The sequence below is a fragment of the Falco punctatus genome, assembly GCF_963210335.1.
Source record: "Falco punctatus genome assembly, chromosome: 10".
NCBI lineage: Eukaryota > Metazoa > Chordata > Aves > Falconiformes > Falconidae > Falco > Falco punctatus.
In genome coordinates, this window is record NC_137590.1 from 10931970 (window position 1) to 10951256 (window position 19287).

Here is a 19287-nt window from a genome sequence, read left to right on the forward strand (position 1 = left end):
TGCCAGGCTTTTCTCCCATGCGTTGGCTAAGACACTCAGGAAAGCAATGGAGTTTCTTCACCCTTGCAAGACCTTTAGCTAGAAAGAACAGCTCTAATGCTAACTGGTTGAAGATACATCAAACAAAAAAATCATTCTTCCAATTCCTGCCAACAACATTCAGACAAGCCTTGTTTTCTATGGAGAAAAGCTACTTGGGGACCAGCTTTCCAAAAGGGGATGGGTCAGTCTTTACCCAAGAGAGCTGACGCTCTGTCTCTCTAGACAGAAGAATGGAAAGGCTTTAAATATAGAAACAGGAAAGACTATCTGGATTAATATGAGGATGCAAGGTCAAAATGCGGTATCCTCCACTTCCTCAGGCTCCCGGTCCCAGAACAGCCGGCTGACAGCCCCACAGCATCACCTGGCCCCAGCCGCGACTGGGGGAGCCTCGGGTTCGGAGGGAAACCCTCTCCAGCCTTGCCCAAGGCAGGGAGCAAAGCAGTTGCCCTCACACCAAGCCTACAGAAGTGCTACTAAATTACCCAACGACTTTAACTGCATAGATCAGGCTGGAAAACAAAGCTGCAGCTCTTGGCATGTGCACAGTTAGGAGGGTACAGCTGCAAGAGTTTTGCATTTTTCAGCTGCAGGTAGTTACAACCACAGCCAGAGACACCCCTTTGCCTGCCTAGCCCCGACAGCGGGTGGCTGAGTGCTGTAGGGAGACCCAAGGGCAAACACAGGCAAGAGGAAACCACAGCTCTAGACAACTTTCAAACAAAGCAGAGCCTCAGCGTATGACAGGTATGTCCAATTTTGCAAAGGAGCGCAGGGCTGTTCCTAGAACAAGTCCCATTACTCAGGCTTCTCAACCCCCATCTCCTCGTCTGCTCAAGGACTGGATGCGGGATTTCGTCATGACATTAAACGCAGAAGCCGTAAAATCACTGTGCAAAAACCCAATTATACCTATTTTCGTAACAGCCAATTTAAGCCTGTATTTAGGTCCCCTCACATATCCTTACATTACATAAAGCATTTCTTCCACTTGAAATGTAGCTTTCTAATGGCCATTTTGCTTAATTTAATAGATGCTTAATGTGGGTCTCCAAATCTCTAGAAGCGTAACCAAGGAAGACGCACGGCTGCAAGATAACAGCGTGATCCCTTCCTGAGCAAACAGAACAGGGGAGGATGAAAAGCATCTCCTAACCCATGAACCTGCTGTGACTGGAGTGCACTTGTGGTCTGAAGAGCAGCAAAACCCCATGGTCAAGTCAAAAGAGAAATCCCTGAACATCTGCACGCAGCTGTTAACCCACTCAAGACCAGCCAGCACTGTGCAGGCTGCACAGCAGGACAGATCCTTTCCTTGCTGCATAACCAAATTAGCTGAACTGAGCCCACTCAGGCATGCTTCCCTCAGATTTGAAAGAGCTACTTTCTGAACTTAAATTAAATAAATGCAGTCATTTAAAAAAAAAAAAAAAAAAAAAAAGAAGAGCTCCACTAATAAAAAGCTCATAGTGAATCTATTAAATTGAGGCTGTCCATTACGTTTATTGTTCCTTACAATTCAGGCCTGGATGGCAAGTCAGCGGTTGTTGAGAAGTCTTTATCGAGAAAACCCATGAGAATGATGAGGATTAAAAGCTATTGGCAAGACAGAACACGTTTGTAACCCCGTAGTTTGCTCCATGCCTCACTCGGAGCATGCAGGACTCCCACCAGAGACCTCTGCCCTTCGCCTTACTCTTGAGCCCATCTCTGGCGCATCAGTTGACAGGACAGCCATCACCTGCATCCACAGCAAAAGTTGAAAAAGGTGCAATTTGTATACACTGCTACGAATAAGTCACACTAGAGAAATATAAAACATTCACTGCATCACACACCAGTAATCAGTATCATTAAGTGTTACACACCTCGTGCGTGTGTCAGCATGCTGGAGAGGGAGACACAGCACTCAAAAATGCATTTTCCAATTCAAGCAAAGTCCCATTACAGTAATATAAGTGTAACAATAGAAGTGAGATTCCTGTTTAATATATGGGAAATCATTGCAATTTAAGATAATTTTGCTCAGTTGTGTGAAGCAAGTGTCCGTAAATCGTGTTGTTCCTTAAGTGTCCTAAAGGCAGCACCTAGCAGGCCAAGGAACTTTCAGAGCTCAGTGCTAAACAGCATAGTCTGTATATGCTGTTCAAAGTTACTGAAGCCAAGAGACCACCCTTGGTAAGGTGGGATAATGGTGGAAAGAATGAAAAAAAAAACACAAAAAGAGCAGGACCTGCTCCTCCAGGAACGCAGCAGAGGTTCAGCGAAGCTCAGCCCATGCGGCACAGCTAGTGCAGGGAGTACTGATGCTCTCAGACTCTCTAACTGGGTCTCATTGCACCGATACCTGTGGAGGGCACAAGGAAATCCAGCCTGGTTTCAGGTCTGGAGCGTGCACCCAGAACAAGCCCAAGCCTGGGTCATTCAAGCTGCTGAGCCGTGGGTTTCATCCCTGCGGTGCAAACAGCCAGCCAGTATCCTCAGCACCGTGGAAAACACAGCATGGGAAGGTGAGGGAGGCTCAGGTCACAGCTTAGCTTGGCAGGGGGGGATTTTTGTTTTTATAAGAAATAACATCAATCGTAGTATTAAACCAAAAAACACTAAGGGGGAAAATTTCCCAGCTCACTCAGCACGGAGCCCAACCTGCAGCAGACCCACCGGCGAAAGGCTGCAGCGGGCAGCTTCCCCGGGACTCGTCCTTGGCAGCCGAGGCCACAGGTGCGTTGCACACGGACGGAGGAGGCGGCAAGCAGATCCAGGAGGATGGCTGTAGGGACTCGGGCTTGGAAATGTTAGTCTTAACGCTCAGCGGTTAGACGTCTTTTGGGAATTCATCCAAATGGCACTGCTTCCTTCCCACTTGCCCTGCAGGTAAATCCAGCATGTGGCTTACACAATCTGTTGACTTAAATAAAGCAAGGGCAGAAGAAGAAAGCTGTTCAGACATCAGGAAAGGCTCATCAGTCCTTTGGGCAAAAGTCTGGGTCACTTCCCCCTCCACAGCACGCTCGGTGTGTCGGCCAGGGCCCCGTCCGCCTCCACGAGAGCACATGCAGTGCGGGTGCAGCACAAACGGTCACAGCATTCAAAACACCGGTACAAGGACAACAACGACATGTTGCCAAATTCTTCCATATTTTTAGCCAGCACTGATGCTTAAGTTCGATTTACAGAAACCTAAGTCCATGAACTCTGCTCCAGTCAAGCCCTCAGAAATCCAACGGAACCGAGCGGTGACCACAGGGGTCTCGCAGGGCTTGGGGAGATGGGGCCATGCCCGCTCCTGAACCTCGTGGCACCGGCCCACCCGTGCCTCCAGCTTGCCTTCGCAGGAACCTTCATCCGTCCTGCAGACATGGGATGTTTCTAAAGCACCATGAGACCACCATGCGCTCTGCAAGCGCAAGATCTTGTTGGATACACCTGTCTCAGGTGCAAAACCAGCTGCAGTGCGCAAGACTGAGGAGCGGGCAGGCACTGGCAGAACGTGGCCGGGAGCAAGCCCACCCCCTGCCCTCATCCATACACCCCAGGAGTGCTTCTTGCCCCTGCTATTTTCTGTTGCTAGTCTCAAACCCCCTCCTCCTCGTGACCAACTCAGGCACCCAAGTGCCAGCCCTGGGGACCAGCTCCCCTACTTGCGAGCACAGCAGGAGCAAACTGCCTCCCCCAAAGCAAAAGACTAAAATCCGAACAAAGCAATTCCGACACGGCTGCAGCCAGTGCTGTTTTGTTATCAGAGTGACAAAGGGGAAAACTAATTCTCTCAATTAGTGAAATGGGATGAAAGTAGAGGAAATCTACCTCGTAAGATGCAGGTTGTCTTCCCTCTGAGATTTTAAAGCACTGAAAATGCATTTGGAAGGAAAACCAACTCGCCTGACCACCGCTGTCTCTACTAAGATGATGTGCTGCCATTTTGCCTGGTGTGCAAATAAGAAACCCTACCCCTGATCATCAACAGCACCTTAATTAGTATTAGCCCAAATTCTGCACATAAAGCATGTAACGACTGAGGTCTGCAACAGCAAAGAGCCAGACTTTGTTACTACAAACATTCACAGTGCAAGTTAACGTCTAAATCTCAAGGAAGGTAGAAGAGACTACCATAGCAGTTATGGTGGTGAGCTCCTCAGGAGACAAGCTGGGCACTCAATCCATCTCTCATATCAGACCTATGTTAACATTTAAATAGGACCTACTGATCTTTAGCAATGAGCACATGTGGTTTTGAGTAATGGTTAGCGTTACTTAACTGGTTATATTCACTAATGTAATTGACACCTATTCCATCATCCTTAATACACCCACTTCTTTCTCTGATACCATAAATAGGTTAGAAAAGTTTCTGCAGATGGCCATGACCCCATTTGTTTGTGCACTTAGCCATGTATGAATCACTCTTGGCTTGTAGCAGCACTCTGGAATTACTGAAAGATAACTAGTCGGCACAGACACCAATAAATGAATCATGCTTTCCACAAGACCAAACCTTTGGGCTTTTACAGACTCCAATTACAAAGTAAGAAGAAAAGAACAAAGAAATTACTCAGTCTATTTGCACAAAGTCATGCAGAGTTGATTCATAGTTTTACAGAATTATTACTGACAATCATTTGTAGGGGGTTAGAGTAACAAACCAGCTACTTAACATATTGGACAGAATAAAGAGATGGAAAAAAATCCCCAAACCACGTCCTGCATATATTCTCGAAAAGTAGTATTGATTTTTGTGTAAGTACGTCTTTTCATTCTCGGTATGCTCCAAGCCCAGGGGTTAATCAGCTTTCATCCTCCAAGGCTATATTCTGCTTTGCTGGGTTGCTTGGGCCAAGTTTGCAAATGTGGGAAATCCTGTTGCACCTGCTGAAGAGCACAAACTTCACACCAGCACAATTCCTCAGCACTGCGGCCATGACCAGGGTCTCATGAACGGATGAGAGAACTACCACATGCAAAAGCACCCGTCTTTCTAAATGCACATTTTCAAATACATACTGCAAGTGAAAAATTAGTCAGTCTGAGGCATTTTATTAAAGATACATGTGAGACTGAACACATTGAGCACAAATGTGTGAACCATTTGAAAGCACTATGGATATCCACCAACACTGACAACCTGTGAGGCCAGTTTCAAAAGACGTGCAAGGTACCTTTACGTTACCCCACAGCCTGTGACAACAATAACACACACCACACAGAGAAAAACACACCCTCTTCTAGACAGAGCATAAGCCTAGCCTTGCATCAGGGAGAAAGTGGAAGTATGACTACTTGGAGAAAAAAGGGGTTACTGTACTAATTATGACATCAGCCATGCTAACTTGCTGTGTGCAGTGAAAAAGTAGCATTAATTCAAAAAAATCCAAAGGTGATGGTGGACGTGGTGCCAACTTGAGCCTGCAATACACACCAGTGCACTGGCTGTAGCATCTCTGAGCGTGATGGCTGAATGTACAAGTCTCAGGGCCATGCAGTCTTACATGCTCCAAACCAGCATCCTGTACTAGAGAGATATGCAGAATAACAAGGAAAACGTCCAACTGAATGAAGTCACTGACAGTTTGGAAAAGGATGTAAGAAATATATACAGGATGCTATTTGTCTAAGGCCTTCCAGTGATGCTACCCTTTACATGTTACTGAAGACCCAACTTCATGGGCTAATTTAGTTTGCAAATGAAATGTGTGCCCTCTTCTACACACCAGCTGACCTTGGTTCCACCAGCAGAGAGCTGCCAGCCTGGTACAGCTTAGCGTCACAGCTCAGGAGAGTCCAAAACCAGCACCAGAAATGCTACCACACAACTCCAAATCAATTTGGGAAAACTTGTCCTCCCCCCTTAAGGCTGCTGATTTCCCAGGAGAGGTATAAACCCCACCCCAAACTGGCTACAAGAATGAAAGATGCTATGCAAGATTTAAATGAAAACCTTAATAAACATTCCCAATTCCTACCTTCTCTCCTACTTTACCCATACTACATAACTTAATGAAACAAGCTCTCTTTTATAAAAATACGTAGACAACAACAACAACCTTCTCCCTCCAGTGAGAGTTTATCTAAGGATGTAGATAAACTGTAGGTAGAAGGGGAAGAAAAAGGTTCTCAGTAGCACCACTACAGCAGCTCTGGGTTGTCTTTAGAAAGCTTGAGTCACTAGAATCAAGGTCTTCAGGTGCAACGCAAGACTAAAAGGATGCATGTGCTAAAGAGTAACATGTCCTTTAGAAGGTAAAAAAAAACTAAATCGGGAACCTGCAAGATGAGGTGGATGCTTAGATAAATACTGTACAACACACCACAGCAAAAACGCCAATGCAAGTTTAGGTTTCACACTGGAGGTATATCAAAAGATTTGCAAAGCTTTGATAATATTTAACATCTCTACTAATTTCCTTTCTGGTGTAATCATAGATTTACTGTAGTAGCCAAAAGATCTGGGATGAACTACAAGTTCTAGCTGGCTCCGAAGCCAACAAGAATAATGTGTGCTGTTACTATTTTCTCTCAAAACATACCTCTGCAAAACTGACTTGAAATGAGAAAAGAAATTGTGAAACTGTCATTACAAAGAAGCATTTAAAATGCAGATCAAAGTGCTGCCTTAGAAGCTGTATTCCTTGCCAAATCATCAAAGCTCTCTTTACTCTCAATAGCTCCCCAAATCCTCTGATTTGGATGATAAACTCCTACAGCTGAAATTTATCTGCTTTAAAAAAAACCAAACAAACAAAAAGCCAAAAGCCCACAACTCCTTTCTCTGGTTACCAACTAATTCATTGACCAGTTCGTTCTGAACTACTTACTTGTATTATTAAATCAGTTCACTTTCACAAATGTGTTACTGCCTGTACACACACACAGACGGTACCCCGATACTTTTTCAAGCACTGAAAACTTGTCAGCTCTTGGGGGTGTGTATGTATATGGGCTCACCCTGTGAGCACCAGCAGCTCAGGTGCTGGTTCCTGCCACAGCAGCACCGTGCTCAACGCCGGCACTGCTGTTCCACTACACCCTGCAACTCGTGCATCGCTCCTCAAGGAGCTAAGAGCACTATTACGTTTAGTGCAGCAAGGAAGCAGCAATGCAAGAGCCCACATAATCAGCTCTGAGCGATGGAGATGATGGGTCAGATCCTGCTCTCACAGAGGGGAGCCTTGTGCCGAAATTCTCCCTGTTCCACTTCGGGGCCGGACTCGGCTGTTCTGCTTGCAGCCAGAGCAGGTCTCTGATGTGTTTCCTCACCTGGGATCTGCCCAAATGACCTACCTTCTGCCACCCAAAAAATAATTATAAAATAATTACCTGGCAATTTAGCCACACAGACAGGAAGAACACTGCATAAAACATCCCCGTCGACACTAATGAATCCTTTGCTTTATGGACGTCTGGGAGTGTGCTCATGGTGTGAACCAAGTTTCCACTTAATTGCAGCAAAGTGGCCCTTGTACCTCTCTCCTCGCAAGCTTTCCAGCCACGCTTTATTACTTTGATGAAACACACCAACAACAGATGCACCGTGTTATCGGAGAACTTGAGGGATCTGATAAGACAAACCACACACCACACACGGGATCTCCTTCCAGCTAGCAGACTGGTAGTCAGTTTTTACATGAAATGCCATTGCAAATAAATGACCTTTTTTAGCTAATTAGGGTTACCAAATTCTGACGGTTGCTATTACCTGAAACAAGACCAACAGACATGACTGTACAATGAGTTACTAAGGAAGAAGCTGGATTATAATTACTGTCTATTAGTGACACCATGTATTTTGGTACTTCCCTTGGAAAGGTCTCCTCACATCTATCCATTTATAATTTAGGTTTACAAATCCACTCTAAAACTGGATTTATCCAGCCACCAACTGTCATCCTGGGAAATCTAAAAATACGAGTATAGTTGGTGAGCAACAGCAAATGAAGTAAGAACATACATTTGTAGGTACTCTTCTCTCCATCTGCAAAGGAAGCAGAGGTAGTTCGGCTAATTCAGTATCCTGAAAATTCAGAGGTGATCCCAGGCACTACCTTGGGAATTCCTGGCTTTAAGGAAAGGAACACGGTTGCTGTTTCCCACATGCCCTTCAGTGCTAGTCCTCTCACAACCAGGATCTGAAAACATACTAATAAATGTAACAAAGGCAAAGCAACGGCTTATTCAAGGGGTAGAGAGGATGGCTTCCTGGCAGAACGCGACAGGACCTGCTGTGTCAAACATTCTCCTCTGAATATACCCTGATACTGACTGAAATGGAAGAATTAGCCACATCTCGTCTCCACATTATATATGGTCACCTCTGACTATACAGGATCACCTCTGCTGCCATGTGTGCTGGTCCTGCTGTGCAGCATCACACAGCCCAGGTGTTCACCCACAGGAAAAACCCAAAGTGTGACCATTTTCCCTCCGTTTCCTCCTCTGTGTCTTTTCATTCTCCAATTCAACACAGATTATAAAACGCTAAAATTAAAATCACTGCCTGAAGGCACAAAATAAACTGTAATTGTACGACCCCTGTGCTCTGCAGGCTCAGGGAATTAGGACTGTCCCTACTGCCCTGGGTACGGGAGCAGAGCTGGGACTGCAGACAGCCAGGGTCCCTGGGGACAGCCAAGGGCACACACAGGCAGTTCTCAGGCCACCATAAGCACAAGCCATCCCTGCTTTGCTCCTCCTCAGTCGTACCTTGGGATGCTGATCTCGGCAAAAAGCAGCGCCTGTCATGGACAGAGAGCCAAAGCCAGACACAGGGAACTCCCCGGTTTGGCTGAAGTCAAACTGAGATGCCACAAACTGAACATCCTCTGTGCAAACACTCTCTAGCTTGCTGAAACGCTGGTAGCAGCTCTGGCTTCCCTCCACGTCCCTACCTCCTGGAGGAAAACTTGGGGGGGAATAAAGAAGTATACGTTATTATCCACTCTGCCCTGGAAGAAGCCATAACTGCCGCTGACACAGCGTCAGGAAAGAAATGCATTTGCCAAAAAGGCAGGCTGAAGTGGAAAGGAGATGTGATCCCTGGTTGAGCCACCTGCGTTTGGTTTGTTATTAAACCAAAGAATGTGAAAACCTAGAAGTCCGCGCTTGGACAGAAACCCGCTCTCACGGTCCACTCACCCCAGTCCACCACCGGCCAAGCACGCCGCGGCGACACCAGCGTCAGGGCGCTGCTGCCAGCACGGGGAATGGTCTCATCTCCACGGGGAGATGCAGTGACACCTCTCAAACCCCCGAATGCCTCGGCTAACGTTACCGCACGAGCAAAGCCTCTGCCAAGGGCCACCCAGCCCAGAGCCAAGACCTGCACCTTAAGCCACCCTCCCGCAGGGATGCCCGGGTGCCTGCAGAGGCAGGACCTCCAGCCTTGGCGTCAGACCAGCCAGGAGGAGCCCCCACGGGATGCGAAGGTAGGTGTGAGGTCCCCCACCACCATGGCCACGGCGCTGGCCACAGTGGGCAGGCACGGGTGCTTCGCTCCCACCCAGCCGGCAGCAGGACCGAGCTGCCCCGGGAAGCCGGTGGGAGGCAGGCAGGCTGCCTTGCTCCGCTCCCTGCGCCAAATAATTAGTTATTTGCAGCCTCTTCCGCCATGACAATCACCCCTGACCTCTTTCACCCAGCCGAAGCGATTAGAGACCACTGCCGCAGACGTCTGGCTGCTTAACACCGCCTGGCATATTGGAGACTCCGCGCCCCCGCCCCCAAAAAGCCCTTTTATAATCCTAATCTGGGAGCACCACACACAGAAACCAGCTGCTTCCTCCACCGCAGCGCCACAGCCTGCCATACGGAATAAAGCCTGCAAAGAAATATTTTTGGGTATCAGTTGTACAGTTAACCTAATTAGAGGGTTAAATTAAAAGAGTTTACAGTTATGCCACTTTCCTGAAGCATTCCTGCATGGTAACTTTTGGCTAGAAAATTAAACAGCATCTGGTGGTGGCTGCTCTGAGGTTCCCTCAAAAGTCGTATTAGAAAAAGAGAAATAAAATCAAGCAACTGGAGGGGGGAAAAAGCTGTATAATGAATTTATGTCAGGGAGGCTCAAGTCTATCCTTTCCACTGAACCCCGGTGGAGGAAGCGATCAGGTAACAGCCCCTGCAGTGCAACCAAAGCCCTCCCGTAGCACGGAGGTGAGCTAACACTGCCCGCCATCAGCGGGAAATAAATAAATAACACCGGCGATAAAGCAACCTATCTGAAAATAAAATAAGGAAGGGCAGCATGAAGGGAGCTCGATCCAAGGCTCTCGGGAGCTAATGGGAACTCAGCGTCTGAGTGGCAGGACCCCAGAGCCGAGTGGCTGGCACAGGGGGACAGGCACAGTGGTGGCAGCGGATAAAAGCCGGGGAAGGACCTCGGGAGCCATATGGCATCACGCACGAGGCTCCCGCCAACCCCATCCATGTTCAGGCAAGGTGTCCTCCAGCATACTTCTCTGTCCCCAGCCTCTCACACCCTCACCTGTAAGCGGCACCTGCCTCCTACCAAGCCTTTCATACGCTGAAAAAAATGGGGGGGGGGGGGGGGGAAATCTAAAATACACTATTTCTGAAAAGTCAAGGAATGAAATCAAAAGTCTGAGTTGTTCCAACAAAACCTTAAGCCAAGAGCTGGACAGGAAGAGAAGCTTTTTCTTCAAAAAGCATTATACATTTTAATTCACAACTTTTATCATAATCATGAGCCTTGATCAGACACAAAGTAAAGTCTCTCATCCTTGCAATTCTGTGGGACACAGTTTATGTTCACCAACCAGCTGACACAAAAAAGAACTGTATCTTCATTATTTATACACTGCTATTGGTATGCACATCTAGCCTGGCCTGTTAAAGTCAGGGAAGAATAATGGTCTATTCAGTACCGGTAGTGTTAATAAAATCAGGCAAATCCAGCTTAGTTTTGTCTGAACACGAATGAGATTAAATCAAGATTAAATGTGCATACAGTACAAAGGGTATGGTTTATGCTAAAATTCAGAATGAATGCATTTTAGTACCCAGTATACAAATGCCTACAGACCTTCTCCAGGACTCAAGACACCTGAATTAAAGAACGATGAAACTGGAGAAGGCAAAGGCAGATGACACTGGACAAAAGCCATGCAAAATACCAAGGGACAGATGCTGGCTCTAAAATACTGCTCTGCAACCCTGCTGGAGGTAACGGGGCAAATCCTGCACTAGCAGGAACAGGCGCAGCTCAGCTGACTCTCCCCTACACGCACCCAGCGCGAGCTGCCCCATTGCCATGCCAGGAATAGATGCAAAAACCAGACTCTTTCCCAAGTTTGCATTTTGGACCATTTTGCATTAGTCTGTGCTGGGGTTAGATTTCCCGGCACAGAAGAAGGTGTTAAGCGGGGTACAACCCTGAGAACCCACCCAGCCTGAGACGCCTCGAAAAAACCTTCCCTTTACAGAAAACACCATTCGCTTTCCACAGTCAGAAAAATTAACTCCTTTCTCTCGCCTCAGCAATAATATTCTCTCTCACCTCGCTGCGCTCCATTTCCAAGAGGGAAAGAGCAAAGAGGAAAGTAGTGGGTATTTAGGTCAGGCACTGCACTCACTGCTACTCTGCGAGAATTGGGAAATATTAATAAAATAAATAAAAAAGGCGAGTAGCCCTTCGCAACGAAAAGCTCCCGGCGGCTGGGGGCAGGGGAACAGGTCCCCAAATGTGAGCCGGGGTGTCCGGAGAGCAGTGCCCCCCCCGCCACCAAGTAACGAGAGGGGGGCTTTACAGCGGGGCTAGTGCAGACCGCCGGGGCCGGGGTCCCCGGCATCGCCCCCGGGGGAGGGAAGCGCGGGGGCAGGGGCTGCGCCAGCCGGAGCATCGCCGGGGCCGAGCCGCGGGGCCGGGGCCGGGCGCGGGTGGGGCCGGAGCCCGGGCGGGGCGGAGCGGGGGTTCCGCACGGCGATGCCGGGCGAGGGGCAGCAGCCGCGCTCCGCGGGCAGCCGGGGGAGGCTGAGCCCGGGGGAGGCTGAGCCCGGGGGAGGCTGAGCCCGTCCCGCCCGCCCCCGTCCCGGTGCCGCGCACTGTCACGCCGTGTGGCACCCGCGCCAGACATCCCACCAGCAACAGATGAGCGATCAGAGCTCGCACGGAGGAGAAGGGGGGGGGGGGAGCAACCTTTACACGCCGGGAAAGCGCAGCGCAGCGCAGGGTCCCGACGCTGCCGGGAGCCCCCGCGGAAAGTTCCGTGCCCGCGGCGGGGGCACGCCCGCACCTCACACCCACCCCCGGGGAGGCCGGGGCCGGCCCCGCGGCGGCAGCAGGACAAGTACTTACTGATCTCCATGCTCTGGAACAAAGACCTTTTGCAGTTGCATGTGCAGGACACATTGGGCTGAATAGCTACGGCCGTGCTGTTCAGACCCATTAAGTTATACATTTAAAAAAAAAAAAAAAAAGAAAAAAAAAAAAAAAGAAAGAAGGCGACGGCGACACAAAGAACTTCACGGCCGCCGAGCGCTCTCCGGGCAGCACCACATAAAGCCGGGGCTCCTCCTCGGCGCGGGGGGGCGGGGGGAGGGAAATGCAGCTGCGATCAAAAATTGGAAATAAAAACCCCAGCGCGGCGCGGCGCAGCGCCCCCCGCAGCGGCTCGGCTCGGCTCGGCTCGGCTCGGCGGCTGCTCCGCGCCCCCTCCGGCCCGGGAAGCAGCTGGGCTGGGCCGGGCCGCCGCAACCCCGCACTTTTGTGGGGCGCGGCGGAGCAGCGCGGTGGGAGCGCGGTGGGAGCGCGGCCCGCCCGCTCCCCGCTCCCGCTCCGCTCCCGCCCCCCGCGCTCATTCACGGCCACGGGGACGCGGCCGCGCGCCGCCGCCAGCCGCGGGCGGGCTCCGTGACGTCAGCGCCAGACGGGGACTGCCCTTTCCCCCGCGCCGCCGCCGGGCGAGGAGGGAGGGAGGCGGGAGGGGGGGATGGGGGCGGCGGGCGCGCGCGCCCCGGGCTGCCCCGCGCGGGATCCGCGCTGCCTCGTGCAGGCTGGGCCCCCCGGGCCGCGCGCGGGCGGGGGCGCCGGTCAGGTACCGCGCACCGCGGCGGCTCCCGGGGCGGGGGTCTCCCCACCCGCCCCGCGCTCAGATGTGCTGCTGCGTTGGCTGCCCGCGGGGCCCAGCTGCACGCGCGGGCCGCCCCCCCCCCGCCCCCCGGCGCGGCACGGCACGGCACGGCACGGCGGTCCCACAGCGCCCGGGCCCGGCCGCCCTGCGGGGGGCACCCCCCGACGCCCCCTCGGCCCCGGGCACGGCCGCGCAGAGCCGCGGAGCCTGGCGCTGGCCGCTCCCAAACGCAGCGCTCCAAAGGAAAAAGTGGGAAAGCCTGGAAAAGAAGCGGGGGGTGGGGGGTGGGGGTGGGGGGTGACCTGCAAGCGTCGATTTGGCCGCGGCTGAACCGGGTGAAAATTCTGCCCGTGCTCCCGCGGCTTCTGCACGGCGCAGGAGCGATTCAGGCAGAGAAATCCCCGGGTTTGTTTCAAACCGCCCGCTTGGAAATGAGTGACCCCATTCACATTTTAGACAGGGGAAAGGAAAAAGCCATCGTCTCTTCTCCAAGTGCTTGGTGTGCCCAGTTTTAGTCAAGGCAGATTTATTTTTTTTTTCTCTGGCAAATAAACCTGTGAAAACAGAGGTTTATAATGAAAATGCTGAAACATGCTTAACCATAGTGGTGCAAAGCAGCTCCTGTAATCCTTGGTGAATCCTGTGGCTGGGAGATAAAGGCAGCTTCGGTTATCTTCTAAGAAAGCATATTTTCCCATCATTCTTGATAGCTCTGATTTAGGATTTGGAAGTGTCTGAAGAGTCCCCAGCTGGGCCTGTGCTCCCAAGAGATGCTGCCGGGAAGCCACCGCTGAGGGGACAGGCTCCCAGCCCACAGCTTGTACAATGCTCTGCACACCACAGAATGGTGGTGCCGGGAGCCAGGTCTGGCGTGCTGGCACTCACTGGTAAGGTTTAACCTTTATTTCCACCTCCCAAAAAATGGAATTTGCTTCTACATGACTGTTTACAAACCACTGCTGAATACGCGCCTGCGCTTTGCTCCTGCGGCCCCGTCCGGTCCTGCAAAAATGCCCAAAGAGAAGGAACAAGGAATTGCCAGGTTGTTTAATCTTTTACTCTTTGCCACTTGACAGATGGCAACTCCCAACAATTACTAATCCAAAGGAAACATGGAAGAGGATCATGCGGCTCAGATAGAAACGAGCTTTGAGAAGTTTGTGCTTCCCCGTGCGGAGCAGAGGTGACTTCTCACACCAGTGCCCTGCCCCCAACGCCGGGCAGCGGTGCCAGGGGTGGCACCAGAGGTGGGGGCTCGCGAGCAGGCCTGGCAGCGTGGGGCGGGGGGGGCAATTGCTTGGAAAAAATCTACACTAGAACTGGAAACAAAGCATTTCCAGTCGTGTGTTTGTGTTTTGTTCCCAGCCTCAGGTTCCTCATCGGCAGCACAGGAGGGGTAATTCTTACCGGCCTTCTAGCCGACTCCTTTAGGTTGCTCCTGGAGTCTCAAGTTTCTTCTGTGCCAGGCGAATTTCTAGAAATGGGTCATGACAACGTGAAGCAGCATCACCCCTGTTACAGGGCCGCGGGCCTCGGGCGGGTGGGAGCCCGCAAGCCCCAGAAGGGCCAGCTTGAAAATTAAAGTGAGGCACACACACGGTCATAACTTAAGACTAACGCCAGTTCAGGTAGCTTTATCAATCAACCCACTTTTATTCTTATTTAGCTGGAAATATTTTTTTTTTTCTTTTTCAAACACTTGGCAGCTGCATATTAGAGACCCTTTTTCCAATGGACCTTGCTTGACTGGCCAGAAAAGGTGGCTGTAAGCTAAAGGGAGGCCACCAGCTTGCAATGCACAGTCCTTTGCACTTACAATGCATAGCACTGTCATGACTAAGGCAAGGTGAACACTGCACGCTTCCTCGTGCTGTGTGAGATGCTGGCGGACACCAGCCCCGCCACTGCTGCCGAGCCCTCCGAGCACATCAGCTGTGCAGATGCAGCCACAGTTCATTTGATTCAGAACTCGTGCATTTTAAACCACAGCCACAGTGCATTCTTAAATGGTCTTAAGCAAGTAAGTGCAGCTTTAAGTAATATATTATTATTCTGTGGCAGGCCAGTTCCTTGACTGGTGGGTTACAGAGTCCTTCTGGGCTCTCTCTGCTGCAACACGCATGGCTTTGCCTTCCATAGCCGGGCACCGCATCACCCATGGGCCCAGGGAACGGCAGAGAGGGCAGCACCATGGAAGAGCACGGCCAAAGACCTGTTTACAGGCAGGACAAGCTGGGGATGGGCGCCGTGGCAGAAGAAAGCTTGGTGGAGGCATCTCACAGACCCTAATCAGCACTGAGGGCTGAGCAGGCCGGGGCTGGGCGGGCCTGGAGCCCTGGAAGAGCTGGCTCTGGTGGGGGAAAAGGCGTCCACCCTCACCCTGTGAATCAGTCAGCTTGTTCTAGGGGGAGTTTTCACAAGTTTGCAAAGCTTTGGTGGATAAAGGCTCCAGTTTCAGATGCAGGCTGCTGCAAGTTCACACATCTGCCTAACCTTCTTTAAAAATAAAGAAAAAAAAAAAGGAAAATAACTGTTTGCAAGTTGATGCTGGTTTAAAAATGCACTGTTTACCACCATCCCGATTTCATCTGAACGACTCATGTGGCTTTAAGAACAATCAGCATTTTTCCACCATGATTTAAGAACAAATAATTAAAGTCATCCCAGATGGGCTTGTAAAAATTAAAAGTACATCAGCTAACTTAAACACTTCACCCTGTTCTTTGTAATAACGCTATTCTCCCTCCAGCTCGCTGCCGTTTGTAGGAGTTTCTTTTGTACCAGCAGCAAGTACTGCTCAGCTGGGGGATACTTCCAGAATACACTTTTGTTGATTTTGGCTCCTGTACTCTGTAACTGATCTGCTTTTTTCAGTTTCTTTTTATGTTCTCCCTAGAGACACCTCTGACGGCTCCAGGATGAGGCTGGCACTGCAAGATCTCCCTTCGCTCCCTGGTTTTGCCACAAAATTTCAGGGTGAGCCGGGGCTGCTTGCTGTGCCTCGGGCTCTGCAGCCGTGGAAAGGGACGCGCAGGAGCTGCAGTAACGTCTGAGGTCCTTGGACAAACTGAACGACACGGAAAAATCAGTCTGCTCTGGCAAGGTTTTGGACTATAATATAGTTTCACTCGTTGCCAGACCAGAAGTACAGGCATTTCCCTGGGCAGCCACATTTAAATCTTTCCTTCTACTCCTCTCTGCAACAGTTTAGTTAAAGATCTGAGCGACCCCGCACAATCATTACAGCGTGGCACTAAGGGTAAATTCATACAATGTAATTGGAAAGAGAGATCCATGTGAGAAACAAGTAACCCTAAAAGTCAAATCATATTCTTCCAAAAGTGGTTGAGGTGATCTAAGGAAAAACAAAACAAAAAACTCCACAACTCCCCAAAGCTTTGTTAACTAAACAGTTGTCCATTACAGAGACCAAATATTTCACAGCATTAGTCTTTGGATTAATGTTAAATCGATATGCACTAACGCAATAGGGCAATAGTTACCATGGTGAATAATTCTATATTTATTTTCAAGCAAGCTTTATTTCTAACAATTCCAGACATGGTTTCCACTTTCTGGTGACTAACCTCTTAATTTAAGTTTATATTTTTTAACTGTTTGGTACCAGAAACTCGCGTTTTCTCCCCAACAATTAGAACAAGATCTCCGCTGCGTCCGAGAACAAAGCCAGGCAGGGACACGGATGCTCGCCAGTCTTAGCTAACGGTTTGTTTGCCTTTGAAAGTCAGTACGGCTACATCTCAGGTACGATTTAAAGTCTACAGGATACTGTGGATTAAATCTTTGGTAGACAAGCCCTCATCCTTGTTTGCAACGGCAGAATCATTTTCTTTTGGAGACTTCACCCCTTTTGCTCAGTGTCAGTAACCTATCTTGAACAATATCCCACCTAAATGGTGGCAAAATACTCTCCCTTGCCCTCCCTCCTGCTCGCTGGGATCCCCTCCCCAGCCCCCTGCTCTCTCCCTCCTCCCCAGCTGAGGCCAGGACCCCTCTTCCTTCTTTCCCGCGGCAGCAGGTCACTGCTGCCATCCAAGTGCTTTTTTCCATCTCTGCACAGCGCTGGGTTGGGTCCCGTCGAGGAGGTTTTGTTCCCAACCAGAAGGGCTAAAAAGTCAATGAGTATTTGTAATGAAAATTTTTACAGAAGCCACCAAAATGTTATTCCAACCCATTCTGTCTCATTTGGGGCCTGATATAACTCCAGCTAACGTCACTGGAAAGACTCCACCCTACCTTTACATTTTATTGGAGGCACTGGTAGGAAATATATCACTTCACTAACAAAAAATAATCACCCTCAATTCACAGTTCCCCAGCTGAAAACATTTCATTTTCTCGTGCTGGGAAATCCAGGATGGCAGATGTAAAATAAAACAGTGCTAAAGAAAGAGTTTTAAATGCATAAACATAAAAAAATCCCTGAGTTTCCTTGATGGAACAACAGGCATTTTGGCGAGAGGAATGGCACACTGGAAAGCGAACAAGGGTGACCGTGGACTCCCCGACGGGGAGCTGACGTACTGAAGTGAAGACTCCAATCTCATCCGAGGAAGCACTTGAGTAATTCTGAAAACCAGCTCTGAACCACTCACAGCAGCTTCACTGCTGGCTCCTTCTGGAGAGCAGTTTAGAAGTGGAGCAGCTGCAAACAGTTCATGGATTGCATTGTCCTGACCCGGTGCCCACAGACACCCACACGCAGTGCCATACATGAACTTGAACCACACGTTAAGTGCCACCTGAACTTATCGTATTTGCAAAAAAACAGTTGCTCTGTGTTCAGGTTTTGTTTCTTGCATGACAGGAGGGACCAGAGGAGCCCAGGCTCTGCCCAGTAGTGTTCTGCCTTGGGAGCTCCAGGCCGGGCAGCCCTGCCCTGTGGGGGCAAATGCCACTATTGCCCCGTGCTGCCCACCTATCACGGCCGGTGCCCACCGGGGTGGCCCTGCCACGGGGAAGGGGAGGAAGCCGGGGGGGGGGCGGGTGGTGGTGGTGATGGGGATGCCCTTCAGAGCCGGCCCAGGGCAAGCCCTCGCCCTCCTCACCCCGTGGGTGGGGGGCTCCCACAGGAGGTTCGTTGCCCGGGGGCTGGCCTCGGCGGCCCCTGGTGCTGCCCCCTCCCCGGCCCCGCACCCCACGCCCAAGCAAACGCCTTCACACCGCGGCTGCCGCGGCTCATCCCAGGGCAGCCCCCTCAGAGCTCTCATCGAGCGCCTAGCGGGGTCGCAGCCTGCCACGCGTGCCCGCTACCCCGGCCCACAGAGGCGAAACCCGCGGCCGCCCCCCGCCGCTCTGCCCCTTTAAATTCCCCCCCCCGCCCCAGACGCCGCGGGGGCGGCCCCAGACGGCGCCCGCTGTCACGGACTGGCGTTGCCCCGCCCCCCGCGTGTCAATGACGCGCGCGCTCAGCCAATCAGCAGCGGGAGAGCCGGCGTCCGGACGCAAGGCAGCCAATCAGCGGAGGGAGGCGGGGCGCACCCAGCCATGTGGGCTCTAAGTCCACGTGGGGCGGGGCCGTGACCGCGCGGTGACCCGGGGCCGTGACAAAGGTGCGACTCGCGCCTTCCCGCGCCGCCGCCTTAAAGAGACAGAGCCCCGCGCCCGGCCCGGCCGGGGTCCTGCCGCCACGACTGCCGCTAGGAGCCGGGGTGCCTGCGGCGGCCGTGCTGGGCTAGGGGGTGCCCGTTAAACGCTCTGCATGCGTGGGGCTTCCCGCGCAGGGCGGCGAGGCCGGCAGCACGCCCGCGGCGCGCGCTCGCATCCGGCGGCACCTCCCGGGGCGCGGGGGTCCAGCCCGGTGCGGGGCGGGCAGGGCTGGGCGGGGGGCCGCGCCGCCGCCAGGACCCTGCCCCGAGCGGTGGTTCCCTTCAGGCTTTAATTGCTTTACACCCGCGAGGCGCCTGGCCGCGACCCCCGGGAGCTGGGAACACCGGTGGGAACGGCGCCTGCGCCCGGGCCGGGCGGGGGCGAAGCGGACGGGGGTGCGCGTGTGTGTTCGGGGCCGAGCTCGCGCTGCAGTGGCCATGGCCACGGGTGCAGCGAGCCATGGCCGCAGCCGAAGGGCCCCGGCGAGGCCCTTGGTTGCCGGCCGGGATGTTGAACTTGCTCTCGGCTCGCTGGGCAGCGGCGCAGCCCCGGG

General features: G+C 51.7%; 1 protein-coding gene across 3 annotated transcripts in view; it reads right to left on the bottom strand.

The window, feature by feature from the left end:
- The window catches only part of PMEPA1 (prostate transmembrane protein, androgen induced 1), a 52305-nt gene extending 39449 nt beyond the window's left edge, over positions 1 to 12856 (bottom strand). The window contains exon 1 of one of the 3 annotated variants that reach the window (XM_080403964.1): positions 12350 to 12856. In XM_080403964.1, the coding sequence (XP_080260090.1) occupies positions 12350 to 12452 (103 nt within the window). In that variant the 5' untranslated portion in view covers positions 12453 to 12856. The remainder of the gene's footprint in view (positions 1 to 12349) is intronic. The other 2 variants (XM_080403963.1, XM_080403965.1) reach the window with 2 other exon arrangements.
- Positions 12857 to 19287: the final 6431 nt, after the last annotated feature.